The 25,163-nt window shown below is 36.4% G+C and overlaps 1 protein-coding gene across 1 annotated transcript in view; it reads left to right on the top strand.

Moving 5' to 3' along the window:
- NXPE2 (neurexophilin and PC-esterase domain family member 2) overlaps positions 1-22,667 on the top strand; it is a 30,172-nt gene extending 7,505 nt beyond the window's left edge. Inside the window, 5 exon segments of the mRNA XM_061203670.1 lie at positions 4,626-4,719; positions 14,079-14,859; positions 19,801-19,870; positions 21,544-21,751; positions 22,132-22,667. Coding sequence (XP_061059653.1) covers positions 4,626-4,719; positions 14,079-14,859; positions 19,801-19,870; positions 21,544-21,751; positions 22,132-22,667 — 1,689 coding nt within the window.
- Positions 22,668-25,163: the final 2,496 nt, after the last annotated feature.

Here is a 25,163-nt window from a genome sequence, read left to right as displayed (position 1 = left end):
CTTCTGTTCTTTTTTCTTTCTTTTTCTTCTGATGTTTCCAGTATGTGTATGTTATACTTTTTATATTTGTCCCATAGTTCTTAGGTGTTCTGTTCCTTTTTGCCTTTGCTTTTCAGTTTGTGAAGTTTCTACTGACATACCTTCAAGCTCACTGGTTCTTTTCTTGGCTGTGTTTAGTCTACTAACAAGTTCATCAAAGTCATTCTTTGTTTCTCTTACAGTGTTTTTGATTTCTAGCATTTCTTTTTGATTCTTTCTTAGAGTTTCCATATCTCTGCTTACATTACCTATTTGCTCCTGTATGTTGCCCATTTTTCCCATTAGAACCCTTAGCACATTAATTATAGTTATTTTTAATTCCTGGTCTGATAATTCCAAAGTCTCTACTATAGCTGAGTCTGGCTCTGATGCCCATATTGTTTCTTCAGACTGTGTGGTTTTTTTTTTTGTTTTTTGCATGCCTTGTAATATTTTATTGAAAGCTGGACATGATCTATTGGGTAGCTGGATTTGGGTATTTCCCTTCCCTCAGGTTGGTTAGGCTTTGGTAAACCCACGTAATTTAAGTTCTGGTGAAATAGTTTCCCTTGAGGGCAAAGCTTGTTAAGGAGAAGAGAGCACTCTGCGTGTATTTCAAGATTGTTATAGAAGAATTAAAAAGAGAGAAAACAAGTAAAATGGCAGCCCTAAGTCAAAACATATCAATAAATACATTAAATATAAGTAGTCCAAACATACCAATTTAAAGACAATGACTCAGAATGGATTAAAAAAAACAGTGAACCAACCATAAATTATTTATAGTACACCCATTTAAATACAAGTAGGCTAAAAGTAAAATGATGGAAATAGATATGCCATGCAATTATCAACCAAAATAATGCTTGTATGGATTTACTAATAACAAAGTAGATTTCAGAAAAAGAAAAACTACCAGAAGTAAATAGGATCATTACATAATGATAAAAGAATAAATTCATCCTAAATTTATAACCACCATACATTTGTATACATCTGACAGCTTCAAAATATTTCAAGAAAAGCACATAAAAATGAAAGAAAAAAAGGACAAATCCAAAGTTAAGTTGTTGACTCCTACATTGCTCTCAGTAATTGATAGAACAAGTAGACAGAAAGTCAGTGTAGTGGGTTGAAAGGTGGCCCTCCCTTCCAAAAGATATGTCTGCCTGAAACCTCTGAATCTAACCTATTTAGAAAAATACTCTTTGCAGATGTAATTAAGTTAAAGATCTTGAGATGAGATCATCCTGGATTAGGGTGGACCCTAAAGCTAATGACAAGTATCTTTTTAAAAGAGGAGAAGGGAGAAAACACACAAGGGGAAGGTGATGTGAAGATGATGGCAGAGATTGCAGTGATGCATCTACAGGTCAAGAATAGCAAGGATTGCTAGCATCCACCAGAAGCCAGGAGAGAGGCATGGAATATACTCTCCCTCAGAGCCTCCAGAAGGAATCATCTCTGTTGACATCTTGATTTTAGAATTCTGGCCTCCATAACTGTGAGAGAATAAATTTATGTTGTTTTAAGCCACCAAGTTTGTGACAATTTGTTATGGCTGCCCTAGGAATCTAATACAGTCAGCAAAAATATAGAAGAACTAAGGAATACAATAACTGGATCTGCTTGACATTTATATAACATTTCACCCAACAACAGCAGAATACATGATTTTTTCAGTGCACATGAAACATTCATCAAGACAGAACATACCCAGAGTCATAAAACAAACCTTAACAGATTTTAAAATAATTGAAATTACACAAAGTGTGTTTTCTGACATAATGAAATTACCCTGGAAATCAGCAACAGAACAATAATTGGTAAATCTCTCAACATTTGGAAATTAAATGACACACTTCTATATAATCGATGAATCAAAGAGTAAGTTTCAAGGGACACTAGAGAACATTTTGAACTAAACAAAAATGGCAATATAACATTAATATTTGTTGTACACAGCTAAAGCAGTACTTAGAGTGAAATTTATAGCATTAAGTGGTTGTTCTAAAAAAGAAGAAAGGTACCAAATCAATAATCTGATTTTCCACCTTAAAGAACTATAAAAAGCAAGCAGAAAGAAGGAAATAATAAATATTGATATTACAGTAGAAATCATTAAAATTGAAAACAGAATACAATAGACAATACAATAGAGAAAATCAATAGAACAAAAGTTGGTTCTTTAAAATGATTATTAGAATTGATAAAAATTTAGCCAAACTTATAAAGAAAAAAAAAGAAAGAGAAGGCATAAATAACCAATATCAGAATTGACAAATGGAAGTCACAGACATTAAATGATGATACGGAAAACCACAAAAAACTTTATGAATATAAATTTGAAAACTTAGATAAAATGGATGAATACCTTAAAGACCACAAACTACCAAAAGTCACCTAAGAATAAATAGATGTTCTGAATAGTTCTAAATCAATTAAATAAATAGAATTCATAGTTAAAACTTTTCTGAAAAAGAAGTATCTAGGCTCAGATAGTTACATGGGAAAATTCTATCAAATACTTAAAAAATAAGTAACACCAATTTTACACAATCTCTTTTTCCAAAGGATAGAAGAGAAAGGAAAGCTCCCAAATTATTTTATTAGGCCAGCATTACCCTGATGCCAAAACCAAAGACAGTACAAGGAAATAAAATAACAGACCAATATTCCTTATGAACATAAGTGCAAAAATTCTCAACAAAATATTAGCAAATCAAATATAACAATATATAAAAAGAATAATATACCATGACCAACTTGGTTTTATCCCAGGAATACAATTGCTGGTTCAATGTTTTAAAAAGTCAATCAGTATAATCAACCATGTCAACAGGCTACAGAAAAAGAAATACCTGATCATATTAATTTATACAGAAAAAAATATTTGACAAAATTCACAGTCATTTATGACAAAAGCTTTAGGAAGCTTGGAATGAAAAAGAGCTTCCTTAATTCATTAAAGGACATCCATAGCAAATATACAGCTAACATCATTCTTAATGGTGAAAGACTGAATACTTTATCCTTGAGATCGTAAAGAAGGCAACGATGTCCCTTTTCACCACTTCTGTTTAACATCGTACTGGAAGGGCTAGCCATTGCAGTAAGAGAAGGAAAAGAAAGTAAAGCACATGTAGGTTGGATATGAAGAGATAAAACTGTCCCTATTTGCAGATGACATGATTGTCTACATAGAAAATCCCAAAGAACCTACAAAAACATTTCTACAAGTACTATGCAAGTTTATCAAGGTCATAGGATATAAGGTCAACATAAAGTTCAATTGTATTTCTATATATTGTATTTTTAGCATTGAAAAATTAGAAATAAACAGTAAAAAATACCTCACACAATGCCATTTACAAGAAATTAAAAAGTGAAATCTTGAGATAAAATTCTAACAAAATGGGGCAGAATCTGTAGTCTGAAAACTATAAAATGCTGATGAAAAAAAATTATAGACATATAAATGGAGAGACATATTGAGTTCACGGATTCGAAGACTCAATATTTAATATGTTAACTGTCTCCAAACTACAGATTTTACACAATTTGAAACAAAATCTTCACAGGAATTTTTGTTGATCTAGACAAGATGATTCTAAAATTTATATGGAAAAGCAAGGGAACTAGCATAGACAAAGCAAGTTTTAAAAAGAAGAATAAAGTTAGAGGCCACACTAAAAAATTTCAAGACTTACTATAAAGCTACAATAGTTGACACAGTACAGAATTAATGAAGGGATGGATACAAAGATGAGTAAAACAGGATAGAAATTCCAGGAATGTAGCCATACAAATATGGCTACTTGATTTTTGATGAATGTAGAAAGGCAATTCAATGGAAAAATGAAAATTTTACAATATGGTTAGAACAATCAGCCATCCGTATGGTAATAAATGAATATCAACCTAAACCTCACACCTTATACAAAAATTAACTCAAGTGGATCAGAGATCTAAATATAAAGTCTAAATCCACAAAAGTTTTAAGGAAAACAGAATATCTTAACAACCTGTGGTTAGTCAGATTTCTTAAGTATAAAACTAAAAATGCAACCCATAAAATTAAAAAGTGATAAATGGGACTTCATCAAAATTAAAACATTTTCCTTTGTGAAAGACACTGTTGAGAGAATGAAAAGACAAGCTACAGACTGGGAGAAAATATTTGCAAATCACACATTCAACAAAGCACTTGTATCCATAATATACAGCAAACCCTTGAATCACATGGGTTTGAACAGCACAGGTCCACTTACATGAGGATATTTTCAATAGTAAACATGACAGTACTACACGATCTGCAGTTGGTTGAATCCATGGATGTGGAACCAAGGATGTGGAGGAATTGCATATACCAAGGACCGACTATAAGTTATACTCGGATTTTGGATTGCGTGGAGGGTTGGTACCCCAGCCCTCGCATTGTTCAAGGGTCAACTGTATAAGAAACTCTCAAAATTCAACAGTAAGAAAGCAAACAATTCAATTAACAATTGGGCCCAAAAACTTGAATAGATCCTTTACCAAAGAGGATATATGGCTAGCAAATAAGCAAATTAAAACATATATAATGAATGTGGTTTGCCATTAAGGAAATCCAAATTAAAACTCTGATGAGCTGTCCCTATGTGCCTAGTAGAATGGCAAAAAATACAACTAAAGAAAACCCTGCAATATCAACTGCTGGTAAGAACGTGGAACTCCTGGAACTCTCATTGCTGGTGAGAATGCCAAAACATATACCCACTCTGGAAAACAGTTTGGCTGTTTCTTGTAAAGTTAAAGATACACTTACTTACCATATACCCTTGTAATTCCCACTCAGGTATTTCCTGTAAAGCAGGTCTCTCAACTGTAGAACTATTGATATTTTGGTCCAATCAGTTTTTGTTGTTGGGGGCTGTCCTGTGCATTGTCAGATAATGCACCTTGGCTTCTACCCACTAGATGATAGCAGCAACTCTTCAGCCTCCCCACCCCCCAACAAACCCCCACTCTGCTTTAGTTGTGACAATCAAAAATGTCCCTCAGAGATAGCCAAATATCATATGAAAAGATGCTCAACATCATTAATTATCAGAGAAATGCAAATCAAGTCTACAATGAGGTATTACCTCACACTGGTCAGAATGGCCATCATCAAAATGTCTACAAACAATAAATGCTGGAGAGTCTGTAGAGAAAAGGGAACCCTCTTACACTGTTGGTTGGAATGTAAATTGGTAACAGCCACTATGGAGAACAGTATGGCGGTTCATTAAAAAACTAAACATAGAGCTACCATATGGTCCAGCAATCCCACTCCTAGGCATATATCCAGAGAAAACCATAATTTGAAAAGATACATGCACCCCAATGTTCATTGCAGCAGTATTTACAATAGCCAGGACAGGTAACCAATCTAAATGTCCATCAACGGATGAATGGATAAAGAAGATGTGGTACATATATACATTGGGAAATTACTCAGCCATAAAAAAGAACAAAATAATGCCACTTGCAGAAACAAGGATGGACCTAGAAATTATCATACTAAGTGAAGTAAGTCAGACGGAAAAAGACAAATATTATATGATATCACTCATATGTGGAATCTAATTTTTTTTTTAAATGATATAAATGAACTTGTTTACAAGACAGAAATAAACTCACAGATTTCAAAAACAAACTTACAGTGACCAAAGGGGAAATGTGGGGGGGGAGGGATAAATTAGGAGGTAGGGATTAACATACACACACCACCATATATAAAATAGATAACCAACAAGGACCTACTGTATAGCACAGGGATATTCTATAATAACCTATATGGGAAAAGAATCTGAAAAAGAATGAATATATGTATATGTATGACTGAATCACTATGCTGTATGCCTGAAACTAACACAACATTGTAAATCAACTATACTCCAATAAAATGTAAAAAAAAAAAAAATGAAGAAAAAAAAATAACTCCCCCGAGAAAACCCCCCAAACCCAAAAATGTCCCTAAGGCATTGCCAAAGCTTCCCTTCAGGGCAAAATCATAGAGCAATGAGAGCTCATATTCACACAAAACCTGTACACGAATGTTCATAGCAGCTCTATTCATAATTGCCCCAAACTGGATACAGCCCAAATGTTCTTTAGTAAGTCAATGGATAAACAAACTCGTACATCCATACAATGGAATATTGCTCAGCAATGCAAATGAACAAACTACTGACACACAACAATATGGACAGATCTCAAGGGCAATATGCTGATGGAAAGAAGCTGGTCTCAAAAGGTCACATAGGGACTTCCCTGGTGGCACAGTGGTTAAGAATCCGCCTGGGAATGCAGGGGACTCGGGTTCGATCCCTGGTCTGGGAAGATCCCACATGCTGTGGAGCAACTAAGCCCTTGAGCAACAACTACTGAGCCTGTGCTCTAGAACCCGCGAGCCACAGCTACTGAGGTCATGCACCACAACTACTGAAGCCTGCACTCCCTAAAGCCCACATGCCGCAACTACTGAGCCTGTGTGTCGCAACTACTGAAGCCCTCGTGCCTAGAGCCCATGCTCCACAACAAGAGAAGCCACTGCAATGAGAAGCCCACGCACCACAACAAAGAGTAGCCCCCGCTCACCGCAGCTAGAGAAAACCCGCGCACAGCAACGAAGACCCAACTGCAGCGAAAAAAAAAGATCACATACATGATTCCATTTATGTGACATTTATGGAAAAAAGGTGAAACTATAGCTATGGAGAATAGATCAGTGGTTGCCAAAGGTTAGGGGAGGAGAGAGCATGTTACTACAAAGGGCCAGTGTTTGGGGATGATGAAACTGGTCTCTTTTCTGATTGTGATGGTGCTTATACAAATCTAGACATGTGTCGAAACTCATAGAATTGTACATTAAACAAAGTCAATTTTACTGTATTTTAGTTAAATGAAACAAAACAAAAAACAGCATATATACCTGAGGTCTGCTCACACCAGTTCCTGTGTTACCTAAATTTGGTGAATCTAGTTAGAATCAGGATGTACTTGAAAATGAGGAGATTGGAAACAAGACAAAGATGTAGAATCTGCCCTTGTCTCTCAACATCATGCCTTTCCATGACTCTTGCCTCTAACACTTCCTTTGTTACCCCAATGCCTCATGCAAAATACCAAGGTATGCTTGAACTGAAAAGAGAAATTGTATCCCAATTTCCAAAGAGATGATAGTTAGGCGTAGGTAAGGTTCTCATTCTGGAGTAAAAAAAATTTAAAGAGCCAGTGATTTGCTATTTTTAAAATGCACACCTGAAACTAAATAAGTTTATTCTATTATTATCTCTCAACACAAATGTCCCATGTGTAAAGAACCCTACTTTAAGAGTGAGGAAATGAGGCTTCATTGAATGCATAATCACAAAAGTAGTAAATGGTGATACCAGGAATCAAAACCTACTGCTCTTTTTACGGTAGTATGTAATCACCATATCAGGGTTGAAGGAGACGTTTTTATTTTCTAGGAATATCTCATGTCTTATTAAGCTATCTATTTTGAGTCTTCAGCAACCTCACTCTCGGAGAAGATCCCCACCTCTTTAACTTCAGAGTTTGTCTCCTCAATCATTAAGCACCCAGTGTTGGGAAATGAATCCTGAAAACAAGAATCCTAATAAAATCAAGAATAAACACACCTTAGCCCTGAGTAATCAGATGAAAACTCCGCTCTGGAAGTCCCATGTCAAGAAGAATAAGTTACAGTTCTTCAAAATCCTCCACAATGTCTTTATCATCTATTAGCTTAGACTCTTCTTTAATTTGGTTGTTATTGGGATCTTTATAACATAAGAACTTTAGGATATTTGTTTTTATAAAGAAATCAGGAAGCAGAATTGCGTAGCTATAATTAATGAAAACCATTGTCAGAAAGAAGGAAACCAGGATGGCTGATTCTGCTTATTAGTTTGTTCCTCAGAGCTTCTCCAAGCCCTTTAAATACTTAGGTTAGACTTTTTGCTCTTTTTTCTTTTCTTTTTGACATTAATTGCCTTCTTGACTCAAAGAATTGTTCTTGATGGAAAGTTAATGGTTCTGGACTTATGGCCACAGTTTACAGATATGTAGTAAAGATAAAGTTTTTTTTCCGAAAGGAAAAAAATCTCAGTGCCAAGAATAGCTCTGCCTAAAAATCCTCTCTCCGCTTCTCTGTCTGGTAATCTTCCTCTCATCTTTTGAGAATCAAATGTCATCAGCTCCGTGAAGAAATTCTTTAACGAAAAAAAAAAGCTTTATTGAGATATAACTTACATAACATACTATTCACCTATTTAAAGTATATAATTCAATGATGTTGGGTACATTACATTATTAATTGTAAAAATTGTGGTTAAATATGACATAAAACTTTAACATTTTCACCATTTTAAAGTGTATAATACAATGGCATTAATAACATTCATAATCACCACTATCTATTCCCAAAACGTTTTCATTGCTCCAAATAGAAACTCTGTGACCATTAAACAATAATTCCCATTTTCCCCTCATGAAGCCATTTTTAACAGTCTGAGGCCAAGTTTGCAGCAATCTCTTTTAGATGCCCATGGAGTTCTACTTATATATCTTTCAAATTATTCACTTTTTGTAATAATAAGTTTACACATTTGTTCCTTTCACTAGATTGGTTTTTCTGGGTATATAATCATATCAGCTGCAAATAATAATTGTGTACTTCCTTTCATAATTAATCAGAAATAATTAGTTAAATTAAAATTATTATTAAGATCAGTAAAGAGGGCAAAGAGTATCTTTACCATAAGAACCAGTAGAGTAGATCTTTCTATCCACTTGATTGAATCTAGATAGACAAAAGAATGACAAAATCCAGTCATACAAAATATGAAAAACTGATTCTAAAGTTTATATGGAGAGGCAAAACCCCCAGGGTAGGCAAATCAATATTAAAGAACAGAGTCAGAGGACTGACGCTACCTGACTTCAAGAATTACTATAAAGCTACAGTAATCAAGGCAGTATGATATTATTGGTGAAAGAATGATGAACTAGTCAAGGGAACAGAAAAGAGACTCCAGAAACAGAACCACATAAATAAAGTCAACTGATGCTTGACAATGGAGCAAAGACAGTCTTTTCAGTAACTGGTACTGGAACAACTGGTCATCCATCCATGCCAAAAAAAAAAAAAAATCGAGACACAGAGCTTACACCCTTTCCAAAAATTAACTAAAAATGAATCATAGACCTAAATGTAAAATGCAAAACTATAAAACTATAAAACTTCTAGGAGATAACAAAGGAGAAAACCTAACTGACCTTGGGTATGGAGATGACTTTTTAGATATCATACCAAAGGCACAATCCATGAAGGAAATAATTCATAATCTAGACATCTTTATAATTAAAAACTTGTGCTCTATGAAAGGCAAGAGAATGAGAAGAAAAGCTGCAGACAGAGAAAGTATTTGCAAAAGATACATCTGACAAAGAACTGTTATCCAAAATATACAAAGAACCCTTTTTTTCCCCCTCTAGGATTATTTGGCACATTTTCATGGGAAAAAAAATTAGAAACCACTTGATACATATATAATACACACACACACAGAAACTGAAGCATCTCTCTGTAGAATCTGAAATATGAGCTTTTAGATAAGGCTGTAGCTGTAGAGAGCACATCAGTTCCCAAACTGAAAGATTCCCTTATTTATCTCGAAATTGCCGTGGGAAATGCTAGCTGTGCAATTCTAACCATCTTCTCCTAAGGGAACAGTCTATCATTGCTTAAACATGAAATGTATCTTTACTACACACATATCCTTTGCCAAACCCATTTGAAAAGCCATTTATTTGGAAGGTTTATTTGATCAATCTACTTGGTAGCCAGAACACCTTCTAGTCCTGCAGTCAAAATTTGGAGCATATTTTCAAGCAGAACTGGATTCCATACATTAAAAGATAAATGTGAACTAAAACTTAGTAAAAGAACCCATAGTAACCACATCAAGAGGAAAGGTTCACTGCTAAGCTACGTCAAAATTATACTTACATAAAAGGCACGAAATACATATATATTAAAAATTTATGGTCAAAATAAACCAGCTAAGCTGTTTAATTTATTCCCTTCTTGTCAACCAAAGAACTTCTCTAGTGTGTGGTACAATTTAGTGGTTAAGACTACAGGTTCTGGAGCCCGCCTCCCTGCTGTTGAATCACACTTCCCACCACTTACTAGCTCTGCATCCCTGTCCAAGTTATTTAACTTTCTCAGGGCCTCAGTTTCACTTTCTGTAGAAGAGGGGAAGCAGTTCTACTAGTTTCATAGGGTTGTTGTGAGGATAAATTAGAAAATACAATTAAAATGGTTAGAACAGCATCGACGCATAGAAAACATTTGCTAATCATTATTGTTAATGATACTGTAATTTTTCATTTTGTTTCCCAATTTCCATCTAAGTCTTCCAACTTAAAATATAAAATTGTTGTTAAGGGGAGATTGGGTGTGTCTTGCTTTTGTCTCCACATGTCTCCACAGCTAACACAATACAGGGTGCATAGCATGGATTCACTATGTATTTTATGGAAGAAGGAAGGGAGGGAAGGAAAAAAGAGAAATGAAGGAGGGAGGGAGCAAAGGAGGGAAAAAGAGGAGGGGAAGGGAGGGGAAAGGAGAAGAAAGGAGAGGAGAGAAAATAAAGGAGTAAAACTGAAAATGTATAGTCAGGAGTAGAAAACCAATAGTACTATGGCATGATTTCATGTTTGGGAGTAGAACTCTCTTAATAATTTCACAGGTAACTTGATTGTTCTTTATCTAAATCTACTTATTTAATACTTTTGATATATATGTACAATCACAACTGTTTGAATACATTACAAGTGTGCTTTCTGGTTAACTTTCCAAATATTTTAAAGCATTTAGTTCATTTGGTTTATACACACACATTGAAGGTATGAGGAAAAACACAGAATGAAGCATAAATTCATGTACACAGGCTAATTCAAAGTTAAGTTTTTAGACTTGTTTGCCCTAAAACCCATTTCCGGCTTTCCGACCAATACAGAGGTGACTGAAGGCTGGTTGGAGTGGTGAGGCCTGAGGCAGCTTCTGGAATTTCTGAGCAGCTCTAGTCGGTACAAGATGGCTCCAGTAGTCTTGAGTTACATGGAGTCTGCTGCGGCAAACAGATGTCTCACTATTGGATCCTCCAACCTGGCTCGGTGACCACATTATTGGGTTTGCCTTTGAGTACTTTGCCAACAGTCAGTTTCATGACTGCTCTGACCACGTCTGCTTCAACAGCCCTGAAGTCAACCAGTTCATCAAGTGCACGGGCAACCCAGTTATTTAAAAAAAAATTTCCATGGGTAGATATTGACCAAACCATTAGGTGTTTCATTTGTTAATTTAAATGTGCTATGATCTTAACAAGAAGTAACAAAATTGTTATTCTATTTAAGAGAAAAAAAATTTTTGGAAGCGATTATTTACCAGATAGTGAAATTATGATCATACATGATAATAAAAAAGGATGACAATAATGTAATAAAATGTAAAAATAAATTCAAAACGTAATTATCCTGCTAATTTAACTAAATCTAATTAGAATGAATTTGGGTAGTCTAAGTGATCTAGTTTGGCCGACTAGATTTTTACTTAATAAAATGGTCGATTTTTCTCTTCACTTTGTACCTGATAAACTTAGTACAAATGTACTTGTTTATAATTTGAAGTGACGTATTTTCATGATTTTCCAGTAGTGCTAATTCCTATAGAACAAATATTTTCTCAAAATTTTGTGCTCTACTGATAGTGTATTTTTATCCACTAAATAAACATTTTCTTGTTTAAAAAAATAGAATTGAATACTTAGATAATGAAAGTATGGAGAACAGTCTAAGATTAGAAGCAATAGAATTATGTCACAAAGGAATTTTTCAGTGGTTTAACTATAAATTTAAATACTTCTAAAAATGTCAAGATATGAACTGATAAAATATTTTCTGCAAAATTGAGAGACTAAATGTTAAGATGTTTGTTATATAAAGAACTGATGTCAACCGAGAAATTAAAAAACATTGAAATCAAAATAAAAAATTCAACAACGGAAACAGACCATATGGAAGAGAAGAAATATATTAGTAAAACCAGTGTTTGAGGGAAAATAAAGTTGAAACACACTAGTATTAAAATAAATGTAATTTAAAACACTAGTAAGTCTCCATTTTCACCTGTCACATTTGCAAATAATTTATTTTATTTTTTAACATCTTTATTGGTGTGTAATTGCTTTACAATGGTTTGTTAGTTTCTGCTTTATAACAAAGTGAATCAGCTATACATATACATATATCCCCATATCTCCTCCCTCTTGCATCTCCCTCCCACCCTCCCTATCCCACCCCTCTAGGTGGTCACAAAGCACCAAGCTGATCTCCCTCAGCTATGTGGCTGCTTCCCACTAGCTATCTATTTTACATTTGGTAGTGTATATATGTCAATGATACTCTCTCACTTCGTCCCAGCTTACCCTTCCCTGTCCCCGTGTCAAGTCCATTCTCTACGACTGCGTCTTTATTCCTGTCCTGCCCTTGCAAATAGTTTTAATGACAATGTTTTATAATTTAACCAACAGTATTTAAAGTGATGAATTTTGTAAGGGAGACTTAATTGAGATATCCAACCCCTTTCTCTTGGTGAGCAGACAGCTATCCAAACTCCTCAGTCAGAAAATGGATTTTGTATGACTCTTTTATTCAGGCAATGATCCAATTATTAGAATATGATATATGTGATGTTATATAATTGTTTTGGCATAACTAAATATCTTGTTCCAGAAAAATCTTTGACTATAGTTATGACACGGGAAATAAGACACCTGGGCTTCAAGCCTTTCTGTATAAATATTAAACAGCAGTCGACTTAAAAAGCAAAACAAAGCAAAACACAAACAAGCCAATTAAGAAACAAACAGGGGTGGTTTCCAACCCCAGCTTCACCTATGTCATTTTAGGCCATGGCTAAATGTACCTCCATGGGGCTTGAGAGATTCCTGGGACCTGAACAGACTTTAAATTGGTGGTAATATTTCCTCCAATTACCTCATTGTCCAGGTGAATTCATGGCATTCATTGTCAGCTAAACAAACACACTTTTGATATGACTACATATGTCTCTCAGTACTCTTGTTAAGGAGCATTATACATAACTCTTACACTTTGCTGCAATGATAAAAGAGACACTGGTGTGGCATGACAGCTAGTCTTACATATTGCTGATGGCAATATAAACTCTTGAGAATATATTTGACAGTCAAGAAGAATAAAAATGTTTATATTTATACTTTGGTTGATTGATAACTTAATTCAACAATATATGATCTGGTATTTCCATCCCTAGGAATCCATCATAAGGAAGTAATCCTGTATATGAAAAGTTGGAAAATATCCAAATGTGATGTAAAATGGAAATGAATAGCTATAATCCAATTGTCCAATATCATTGGCCACACAACCCATTTTACATCCTCTTGATGGAGTATCATGTAACCATTAAAAATGATTGTGAAAATTATGTAACAATATTAAAACGTTTATAATCCATGGTATTATCTGCAAAAAAGTATTAGAACTATATTTTTAGTATGATTACAACTAGATAAAATATATGTATAGAAGGAAAAAGAAAGGACATAATAATTAAAAAATACTATAAAGATAGCAAAGCTTAGGTAGGATCATATTTTTAAAAATATGCTGTTTTCCATATTGCCTATAATATGGCTATAGGATTTTCATAAAGAAAAATAGACCAAATAAGGAGATGGTGAAGGGAAACACAAAAATCTAATCATTAAATAGTATATAATTATTCTATATATTTAATTTTTAAGCCAATGACTTCTAGAAGAAATCATCAGCTGGCAGCACAGGAAGTCACATTTCATGGAAATTAATCCTGTGATTTCAAAACTGAAAACTAGTTAGAACCCATTTTTGATATGTGATTGCATCTACTGAAATGTATGTAAACTAAACCATAATAATTTATGTTGAAAAACAAGCCATATTATTTGCTGATAATATATCCCTTTTCTCTCAATACTTCAGTTCCTTGTTCAGCTTGAGAAACCCTATCTCTCTGAATCATTGGAACACCTTCAGAAAGTCCTTCTACCCAGAAGTACCACCCGATCCAGAATTTTCACCAACAGAGACTGAGCTGAGAATAAAGGGGGTCATGGAGAAACTAGACCAGCTGGTCCCACCCAGACCCTTCACCCACGTGAGCTCCACCACCAGCACCACACATAGCAAAGCCACCCTCCTCAGCCCTCAAGACACATACTGCAGGGGGGATCAGCTAGACGTCCTGCTGGAGGTGAGGGACCACTTGGGACGCAGGAAGGAATATGGCGGGCATTTCCTGAGGGCCAGGATGTCCTCCCCAGCCCTGAAGGCAGGCGCTTCGGGAAAGGTGACAGACTTCAACAATGGCACCTACCTTGTCAGCTTCACCCTGTTCTGGGAGGGCCGGGTGTCTCTGTCTCTCCTGCTCATCCACCCCAGTGAAGGGGTGTCGGCTCTCTGGAGGGCAAGGAACCAAGGCTATGACAGGGTGATCTTCACAGGCCAGTTTGTCAACGGCACCTCCCGGGTCCTCTCTAAATGTGGCCTGACCCTACTCTGGAGTGCTGAACTGTGCGAGTACCCGCACTATCGCGACCAGGAAGCCTTCTACTGCGTGAAGCCTCCACACGTTCCCTGTGAGGCGCTGACCCATGTGACCACCAGGAATGCAAACATTTCCTATCTCAGAGAGAAAGAATGGTTCCTTTTCCGCAGGTAAACGGGCCTTCAAACACAATCATCGATACAAAGAAGGAGACTTAGGTTCAGACCAACACTGCCTAATAACTTTTCTTAATCAAGCTCCCTTATGTTGACTAGGTTATAATCAGAGATTCAGTGCAGATGGTAATATATTCACAGGGTCCCATACAGGTCACCTCTACAACTGTGGTTTTATTCATCCTGAACTATTTGCTAAAAGGAGTACAACCAATGAAGCAATTCATGTAGGTCTATAGTTCTCCGGAGTTTGTAATACTTCCAGGTTCAGGAATTTTCTAGAGACCAGTATTTTCTATAATGTATTCCATGGAATACCAATCCTATAGAGTGTTAATGGATGCTATGCAAAAACAAAAAAAAGAACAACAACAACAACAAAAACCCCAAAACAAACAAAAAACCCAAGGGGAAGGAATGCTATCATTACTTAGTCTACCTCACCCTTTACATCAAATGAATCACCAAATCCTGTGAATTGTACCTCCCAAGTATCTCCTGAACCAAGCCATTTCACTCTATTGCTGTTGCCTCTATCCTTGTATAAACTATCATCCTACCTCAATTAGATTATTACAACAATCTCCAGAGATGTTTCCTTGCTCACAGCCTTGTTTCCTTCCTATTCACTCTGCACCCAGACCAATGTTTTACTTTTCCTTGCTCAAGACACTTAATATGATCGCATTGCTCTAAGGATGAAATCCAAACTCTTTAATATGTTTACAAGGACTTACCTAGCTCTGAAGCCCCTTATCTCACCTTTCTGCTGCCTTGCTCTCTGTCAGTCAAATTGAACTCCTTTAATTTCACAAATGGACTGTGGTGTCTCTCAGCTCTGGCATTTCACAAGCCTTCATCTAAACGTCATTTCCTCTATGTTTGGGTAAAATGCTAGTCCCGTACTCTTCCATTGCATTCTATTCTTCCCCAATCATAATACTCATTACACTATTAAATTTCAGATATATATTTTATACCCTCTGTTAAATTGTAAGCTCTGTGAGGCAATAACTGTAACTATTTTTTTCACCATTCATTCATTCAATTTATAAATAGCACAATCTATATTCCAGACACAGCTCTAGGTGTTGAGAATTTAACACTGTAGTGGGGTAGAAAGACAACAAACCAATAGACAAATAGATTTGTAACATAAAGCCATCAGAATAAGAGATCTGAATGTGATGGTGAATGCTATTTTAAAAGCGTGGTCAGGTACGACCTGTCTTGAGCACAAATCTGAGGATGGGTCACTCAGTAACCTGAATGAAGTGAGAAAGTGAGCCATGTGAATTATGGGGAGAACACTATTTCAGGAAGAGGAATAGAATCTGAAGCAATGGCATGCTGGAATGTTCCAGGAACCATGAGGGGGGACCAGGGAGGCTGGAATGCAATGAGAGAGGGAGAAAGGAGGTCAGGCGAGTAGGCAGAGCCTTAGAGTATCTATTAACTTTAGTCTCTATTCCTTCAAGTGGGATGGAACACAAAACATTTCCCCAAATTACTTGACTGTGGACCACTTACTTATTTATTTATTTATTGGCCGCACCGCGCGGCATGCGGGATCTTAGTTCCCCAACCAGGGATCAAACCTGTGCTCCCTGCATTGGGAGCACAGAGTCCTAACCACTGGACTGCCATGGAAGTCCTGGACCACCTATTTAATGGATCATTTTCAGGGATTGTGGTTCCATAGTTTGGTAAATACTGCTGTAGAAAGGCCTTGGTTTTCAGAAAAGCAAGTTGGATATCATAATATCCTGGAAATTCAAGTTCAAATCCAATTCAAACATTATGATGACACGAGGGGAGGGGGCAGGATACAACAGACCTTACCTGGCTACAGGATTTCCTTTCCACTCCTAGGTCACCTTTACTTCTTTTTGTTTTCCTGGTCAAGGTGTGAAAAAATCCATTTATCCTATGGCTCAGCCAAAAGAGGCTGGACTTTTTCAAATAAATATTTTACTAAAAACTAAAGGAGACATAATCATGGAGACATAAAGGCCTAAATAATTGCAAAGACACAGAGACCTTCCTGTCTTGAAGGTCTCAGAACCATGTCTTAACTCTATGGGCAGAGACTACCTGTGCTGATTCCATATTCCTTGTTGGCCACATCTGCTCCCTCTTGAGATGGTCCTCCTTGCAGCTTGGGCTGGAGGAGCTCTCCTTGCACACTCTCCTGGCTGCTCTCAGGAAATGCTAAGTCCCTGGTCTGGCAGATCTGCAGATCTGTATTTTGGGTCTAATCATGCTTCTCAAGTGAGCTATGTTCATGACAATAATCTGCCTGACCCCATTTTACTTCCCAAAAGACACATTGACTTCCTGGATCCCCTGCTCTATTCAAACCATCTATTCTCCCCCGCCTACGCCCCCCCGCCCCCGCCTCCAATGCATGGAAGTAGATATCTCAGTCTTCTCAAAGGTGATTTAGTGCCCACACAAGGAACAGTTGGCTTCATTGGTGATTCTGGATCCAAGAACTCTCACAGATCATTCTATCACTAAGATCTAGGGCCCCTTCTTAAGCCCACGCCAGATTCTGTGGCATCTTTCTTTCCCACCAGTCCAGGGACTAAGCCTGTTTCTCTTTCATTTGTCACAAAGTAAATACATTTTCCTACCAGGGTTCTCTCTCCCAACCCTAGCTGCAGAATCAGATGCTACCTCCTCAGATATTCACTTCTTCAAAGTTAAAAAGTCATTTTTCTTCTTAATTTAAGAGTTTTATTGAAAATCATGATGGGAAAATAAAGGGTATCACATGAGAACACATCACACAGGCAACAAGTTGTTGACAATTCTTTCCATTTCTGTTAGTTTCTAATACTATGGACCCCCTTCTGAAATGTGATACACAGGTACACTCAATACTAAGACAAGACACATTGAAATGAATGCCTCTATACCATGAGTACATATTTTTAATCCTAATTTTAAGGTCCCATTAAAGTTTGGCTTTGGTAACCAAATTTACGAGGTAGCCGGCTATTGGTCTCTTTTGTCAACTTCAACCTTACCTGGAATGGATGTAGAAGAATCAATGTTTCAAGTTTTAAAGTTCAAGTTTCCCACTGAGACAAATTTTAATTTGTGCCCAAGAGAGGTCTGATAGGCGCCTCAGTAAGATACTCTGGAGCGACTCTGCTCTCCAGCCCTCAGATGCCCTTGATAAAGAAAATATTTTTCACTTGACCTAAAAAAATCCTTCCCTGGGATTCCAGCAATCCCTCTCAATTTCGGAAAATGTGTCCTTTGTCCCTCCTGGAGATCTCTGTGGCTCTGGGCCTGGAAGTCCTTCCTTCCCCCAGATGGATTTCATTCTGATGAAATGAATTTGATTGATCAGTAAAGTGACCATCTTAATTGGTAAGACCTATACCTTGAGGTGAAACTCACTGTGCCAGAGCCTTGAAATATTATAGTGAATAAGATTTGACCTACTTATTCACTATAATATTTCAAGGCTCTGGCACAGTGAGCTCTCAAGGAGATGACAGAGAACAGAAAATAGACTCCTGGGGGGATTTGTGAAGGAGGAGAGTGCAGGGAGGAGAGGCTGGAGAAGTAGATACTCGTAGGCAGTGCTATGCCAGTTGAGGACCTTGGTCCTTATCCTGCAGGTTGATGATGGAAAGTCATGGAAAAATTTGGTGTAGGGGAATAAAACAGGCAGCACAGTGGATGTATTTAAGTGGGATAACCCAAAGGGGCAGAAAGACAATATTATAACAATCTAGGACATAGTTCTCAAAGTAATGTCCTTGTATTAGCAGCCTCAGCATCACTTGAGAGTTTGTTGGAAACCCAATTTGTGGACCCCTCCCCAGAACTAATTTTTTCTACCTCATTGAGGTATGATTGGCAAATCAAAATTGTATATATTGAAGGTGTACAACATGCTGTTTTGATACACATATACGTTGTAGGACAATGACTAAAATCAAGCTGATTAACATATCCATCACCTCACATAATTCGCATTTTTGTGTGTGTGGTGAGAACTCTTAATATCTACTTTCTTAGCAGATTTCAAGTATACAATACATTATTATTAACTATACTCACCATGCTGTACGTTAGATCCCCAGAACTTAGTCATCTTCTAACTGAAAGTTTGTACCCTTTAACCAACATCTCCCCAGTTCCCCAACCCTCAACTCTTGGCAACCACCATTTTACTCTCTGTTTCTTCTCTCTGAGTTCAGATTTTTTAGATTCCACATAAAAGTGAGATCATGCAGTATTTGTCTTTCTGTATCTGGCTTATTCATTTAGCAAAATGTCCTCCAAGGTCATCCATATTGTTGCAAATGGCAGGACTTTCTTTCTTAAGGCTATTGTACATATAAACCATATTTTTCTCTACCCATTTATCCATTGAGAGACACTTAGGTTGTTCCCATATCATGGCTATTGTGAATAATGCTGCTATGACCATGGAAGTACAGATATCTCTTCAAGTGCCCAGAACTATCGAATCAGAAGCTCTGAAGATGAAACCCAGCAATCTGAGTTGTAACAAGCACTCTAGATGATTTTGATGCATGCTCGAGTTAGAGAATTACCTGCCTAGGAAAATGTCCTTGAAGGACTGAATTACTACGAGTGGTAAATGTGGAAAGGGTGGCTTGTGGTAGAAAATCATTTGGAAGGTAAAATCAAAGAGAAATATATTTGATTAATTGCACAAAGAAGGTGAGTGACTCTCTAGATCTCTGCATTCTTGTCATCAGTAGGAGAACAGTTTTATAGAATCCTGGCCCGTCTATTCCCTGCAAAATATCTAAAATATATCAAAATGAAGGAAAAATTATTTGCAGAGAGTTGAGAGTGGTTTGATCCCTCTAAGTCCCCCATGATTCATTCTTAATTTAATGTCTGGACAGCTATCAGGCTATTTTACTTTCCCATTTCTTGAAGGTCCAACATGGGGCTTGAAATAATGAAGGACTTTACCTCCATCGAGGTCTTGCCATGTAACAAGTCTATTGTGTTCACAATTTATCCATTTAAAGGACATTCTTACTTTAAGAGATATTTCTTGAACATTAACCATTTCAATCTTTCATTTCCTGAGATAAATAGTATTAATCATCTTGGGTTTTGCAGAAGGGGTTTTATTCTTGGAAATTATTTTCATATCAATTTAAACCAATTTTTGTCTTGAGTCAGATATAAAAGGCTAGGTAACCCTTCATTTCAGCTGCCTTCTCTCAAAATGTACAGGTTATTTGTATTTGTATTTCAACTTGGGATTTGTTCCTGAAAAGCCAATAATTGGATACTGGTGAAAATGTCTCAAATGAACTACAGAGCTAGGAAATCTCTCTTTCAGCCAAACCATCTCAGTTAAAGTTCTATGAACTAGCAATTCCTGTGGATCTTTTAAATTTTATCACATAAACTTCAGTGGTCAATACAAAGCCATCTCACTTATCAAAGTGATGTTTCTACTATCCTGAAAGTAAAGTCAACTTCAGAAAAGCAAATTACTCCTGTTTTAACAGTCAGTGGGGTATGCATTTATCCATTGCCTTTTTCTCATATATTTGGCACATGTTTATTGAGGACCTACTGTAGGCAAAGAACTTTGCTAAATCCTGTGGAGATATAAATGAATCAGGAACCCAGACCTAAAGCTCACAGTCTATGAGAAAGACAGATCCCTTCTCTGCCATGGCAACCATTGTCCATACCCAACGTTTACACCAAAGAAAGTTCTTTGACCCTTGAAGCCACTTGAGTCCTCTTAACACCCCTGTGGTTTCTCTCTTGCCTGGACAGTAATTTCTAGTAAAGTCAGGCAGTTTCTTATAAGACAGTGCCACACTTATTTTAGGAGCCATTTATAAACCTGATATAATTCAGTATGGACAAACTTAAGTCCCTAAACATATACCCCAAATCTGAACAATGTAGGTAGATGACAAAAAGATGTGTTTTTAAAGTGGCAAAATAAAAAAATGGCCTGAGTCACACATGGATGGAAAGCTTGATATGAGTCAGTGAATTCAGCTTAGGCCACTTCAAAGTGGAATATTCAGAATAAGCGGATAATGTTCCTCTCTTTTTCTGCACTAATCAGACCACACAGAATATTAAGTTCAGTTCTGGGCACAAGAAAGAAACATTGAAGGAGTTTTCCTATTAACTAGAAAACATGGTTCTGATACGTACAAAATAAACAATGTGTAATAGTCATCTTGTAAAGGTGTTCAAGCTTTCTCCATGGATAAGGCGTTTGAGGGGGAGAAGATGTCCAGTCCCCCCCGCCAGTGTCATGGGTATGATATTCAGCTGGGCTACCGAGTCCTGCTCTTTTGCCACCACACATTTCCCCCTGATTTTGGCTAGCTGTCTCACAACTGAGTGGCCTTAGGGACAAGATGAAGCCCTGGGAAACATTGCAAATGCACAAAGAAAAAAATTTAACCCCAGTCTAGGAAATACCATTCATTATTGGGATTATTCAAAAGTGAGAACTTTTAACTCATCCCTTAACATGATCTTATTAAATAAATATTTGGGAAGAGAGGATGGCAGAGATAGAGAAGGGTGGAGGGAAAAGGGGAAAAAGAGGAAGAAAATGAGGAAAGTGTTTCTGAAGTAATTTGTGATAATAAAAGTTGCTGACTGTGGGAATTTTTATTGCCAGAGAGTGAGAACATAGAAACAAAATGTCAGCTTGGCACGAAGACTCCTTTTCCCAGTGGTTATACTGTGAAAAGAAGGTAGATTGCAGCATTTTGCAAACAGATCAAGTTAAATGAAACAAAAAATATAAATGACTGCTTGAAGAGAAAACTAATTTACCTCATGGGAGATTCAACACTGTGTCAGTGGATTCACTACTTACAAAAAGTGATAAAAAGTATGTATTTTATTTTTATTTTGAAACTATAGTTGCCTTCAGAGGTTATTTTTATAGTAGAATTCTTTGCTTCCCTTTTCTGACATTTATTATTTTTAAAAATTTGCCAAATATTTGGATTTGGGCTTTTAATAAAAAGTTAAATTTTATTTTTTTCATTCACAAGTATTAACATTTTCTTCCTCTTTCTCTATGCTGATAATAAGTTCAAAATTTTGTTAAGATTTTAATGCACCTGTTAAAGTTCCCTTCCTCCCGCAGGCAGCAATGCTCTTAGAGTTAGAAGTGATCTTGGCTAGAATTTTACAAATATGTGCATTTAAAAATTATATCATTATTTTCCTTTTGTAAAAAGATTTATTGATTTTTTTCCCCGTCAGCCTTAAAATGTTTTGATCATCATGGAGCTGGGATCTTTAAAACACATGTGCTTCTGGATGCTGAAAGACATATTTTGATTCAGTGGAAAAAACATGGTCATCCATTTATTACCAAAAATCTGTTCTCAGTGAAGGATGAAAATTATATCCCACGGGAAATTGACCGGCTAGCAGGAGACAATGACACAGCCACTGTCATCACTCTCGGTCAGCACTTCAGACCCTTCCCCATCAAAATCTTTATCCGTAGGGCCATCAATGTTCAAAAGGCCATTGAACGTCTCTTCTTGCGAAGCCCAGAGACCAAGGTGATCCTGAAAACTGAAAACACCAGGGGGGTGTCTCAAAATGCAGAGATGTTTAGTGACTTTCATGGTTATATTCAGAATCTTACCATGAGGGATATTTTTGTGGATCTCAACGTGGGTATTATTGATGCCTGGGACATGACTATTGCATATAACACTGATAATGCTCATCCACCTGATTATGTGATTGGAAATCAGATTAACATGTTCTTAAACTACATTTGCTAGAGGAAAGATACAAAAAAAGCCAATACCAGCCATTCTCTATAGATGACCTCACTTATACTGCAAGGATAGTTTAATGAAATCCAAGGTAGGAGGAAACAAAATAAAAATAATTACTGTTAAAATATACATAACATAAAAATGACCATTTAAACCATTTTAAGTGTACAATTCAGGGGTGTTTATGACATTCACAATATTGTACAACCACCATCTCGACCTATCCCCAGAATTTTTCATCATCCCAAACAGAAACTTTGTATCCATTGAACAATAATTCCCCTCCCCCCAGGCAACCACCATTCTACTTTCTGTCTTTATGAATTAAACCATCCTAGGTAGCTCATATAAGTGGAATTGTATAGTATTTGTCCTTTGTACTGGCTTATTCCACTTAGTATAATGTCTTTAAGGTTCATCCATGTTGTATCATATGTCAGAATTCCCTTCCTTTTTTAAAGCTGAATAATATTCCATTGCATTATATATATATCACATTTTGTTTATCCATTCATCTGTTGATGGACACTTGGGTTGTTTCCATCTTTTGGATATTGTGAATAATGCTGCTATGAAGAGGAAACCAAATTTGAAGGATTGTTTCCAGTGCTGAGTATGACGACAGAACAGCAAAACATCATCATTCATAGTTTGATTTTAAGAAATGTAAGGCCTGGAAAGGAGCAGTCTAAATGATTCAAGTTTAGAGAAAATGTGAAATGTAGGAGAAAACTTAGTGAAATCATAATAGCAGTCTTTGTGCTTAAGATAATTATTTGAAATTTGGTAAACAGTTGTTCTCTAGATTTCAGTAAGAATCAAGGATCACAGTCTAAACCCACAAACTCATTGAGACAAACCAACTAGTATTATGTCAATGTACAGACCCTACAACCCTGGTTCTTGCTGACCTTAAAAGTATGAGATGAGATCCCCTCCAGAGGACCTCAAATGACTTCATAAGCTTTGTCTCTAAACTGTCCTCTCAGAATAAAAGTATCCTCCATTTCCATTAATATACTTGAGGTCACAAGAGTGGAAATATTGTTACTCCAGGGTGATTTCTTTGTTTGGACTGTGTTTCTTAGGGAGAGGAAGTGAAATTATAGTACTGTAACATCAGTATAAAGGTCAATCCATATAGCTTAGGACCAGGCTCCTCTAAATAAGGGAACACACATTAGAAATCTTTCCTTTTGGTTCTAATTCTTCGCATAGGAAACTTTCAAAATACATCTAATCGTTCTTCCAATCATTGCACTCTTAAATGCTTATATCACTTATCATTGTCCCACCAAAGTTACCTTAAGTTCGTTTAACCTAGTTCTGAGTTGATAGAGTTTCCAGTTTTGTTACCATTACTCTTCTCTGATTGCACTGAAGTGTGTCTGTGTCATTCCACAGCATACCCCATGTCTCTCCTCAACAAATTGAATGCTCTAATTTAAATGTGATCAATCAGCATCGAAAAATGAGGGTCTATTACTTCACTCATTCTAAAGCTGAACTGTACAATATTATAGCCATTAGTCACATGTGGCTGTTTAAATTAAAATTAAATTAAATTAAAAATCATTTCCTTGGTTGCGCTAATCACATTTCATGTTCAGTAGCCACATGTGGCTAGTGGCGCTGTACTGACAGCACAATATTTACTTTCATTTGTTTCTGGAGACTATTTGTTAATGTTTTGTTGTAGTATTTGAATGTGTTTTTAATAATAAGGCCAATGATATATTGTAGATTTTTACGGTGAGTAAAAAAATTATCAAATGTTGCTAAGTGTCAAACTCTTGACTTTTATGCCATTTTCTTCTGGTTCAGTCTTTTAAAGAAATCCTGGTATCTATATAGTTCATAATGCTTTGGCCTTGAAGTGATAGCCTCAGATTATTGCAGATATTGACTATGTTGCTTGTGTATTTACAAGACTTGAGCAAGCCATTTGAAATGTAAAGATGTTCTTTACTGGTATTATCAAGCCTCTTTCAAAAGCCCATGTATGTACAAGGAATGAAACTAGAAATCAATAACAAAAGGAAAACTCACAAATACATGGAAATTAAACAATGGACTCTTTTTTTTTTTAAACATCTTTATTGGAGTATAATTGCTTTACAATGGTGTGTCAGTTTCTGCTTTATAACAAAGTGAATCAGTTATACATATACATATGTTCCCATATCTCTTCCCTCTTGCATCTCCCTCCCTCCCACCCTCCCTATCCCACCCCTCTAGGTGGTCACAAAGCACCGAGCTGATCTCGCTGTGCTATGCAGCTGCTTCCCACTGGCTATCAGTTTTACAATTGATAGTGTATATATGTACATACCACTCTCTCACTTTGTCCCAGCTTACCCTTCCCCCTCCCCGTATCCTCAAGTCCATTCTCTACGTCTGCGTCTTTATTCCTGTCCACTGCAGATGTATTTGATGAAGTCTCATAAAAAATAATAAAAGTAAAAAATAATACCCAAGGGGCAAATAGATTACTGATTC

This window comes from Eubalaena glacialis, chromosome 10, assembly GCF_028564815.1.
Source record: "Eubalaena glacialis isolate mEubGla1 chromosome 10, mEubGla1.1.hap2.+ XY, whole genome shotgun sequence".
Taxonomy (NCBI): Eukaryota; Metazoa; Chordata; class Mammalia; order Artiodactyla; family Balaenidae; genus Eubalaena; species Eubalaena glacialis.
Note: the sequence above shows the minus strand (reverse complement) of the source record. Positions and strands in the feature narration are given on the sequence as shown.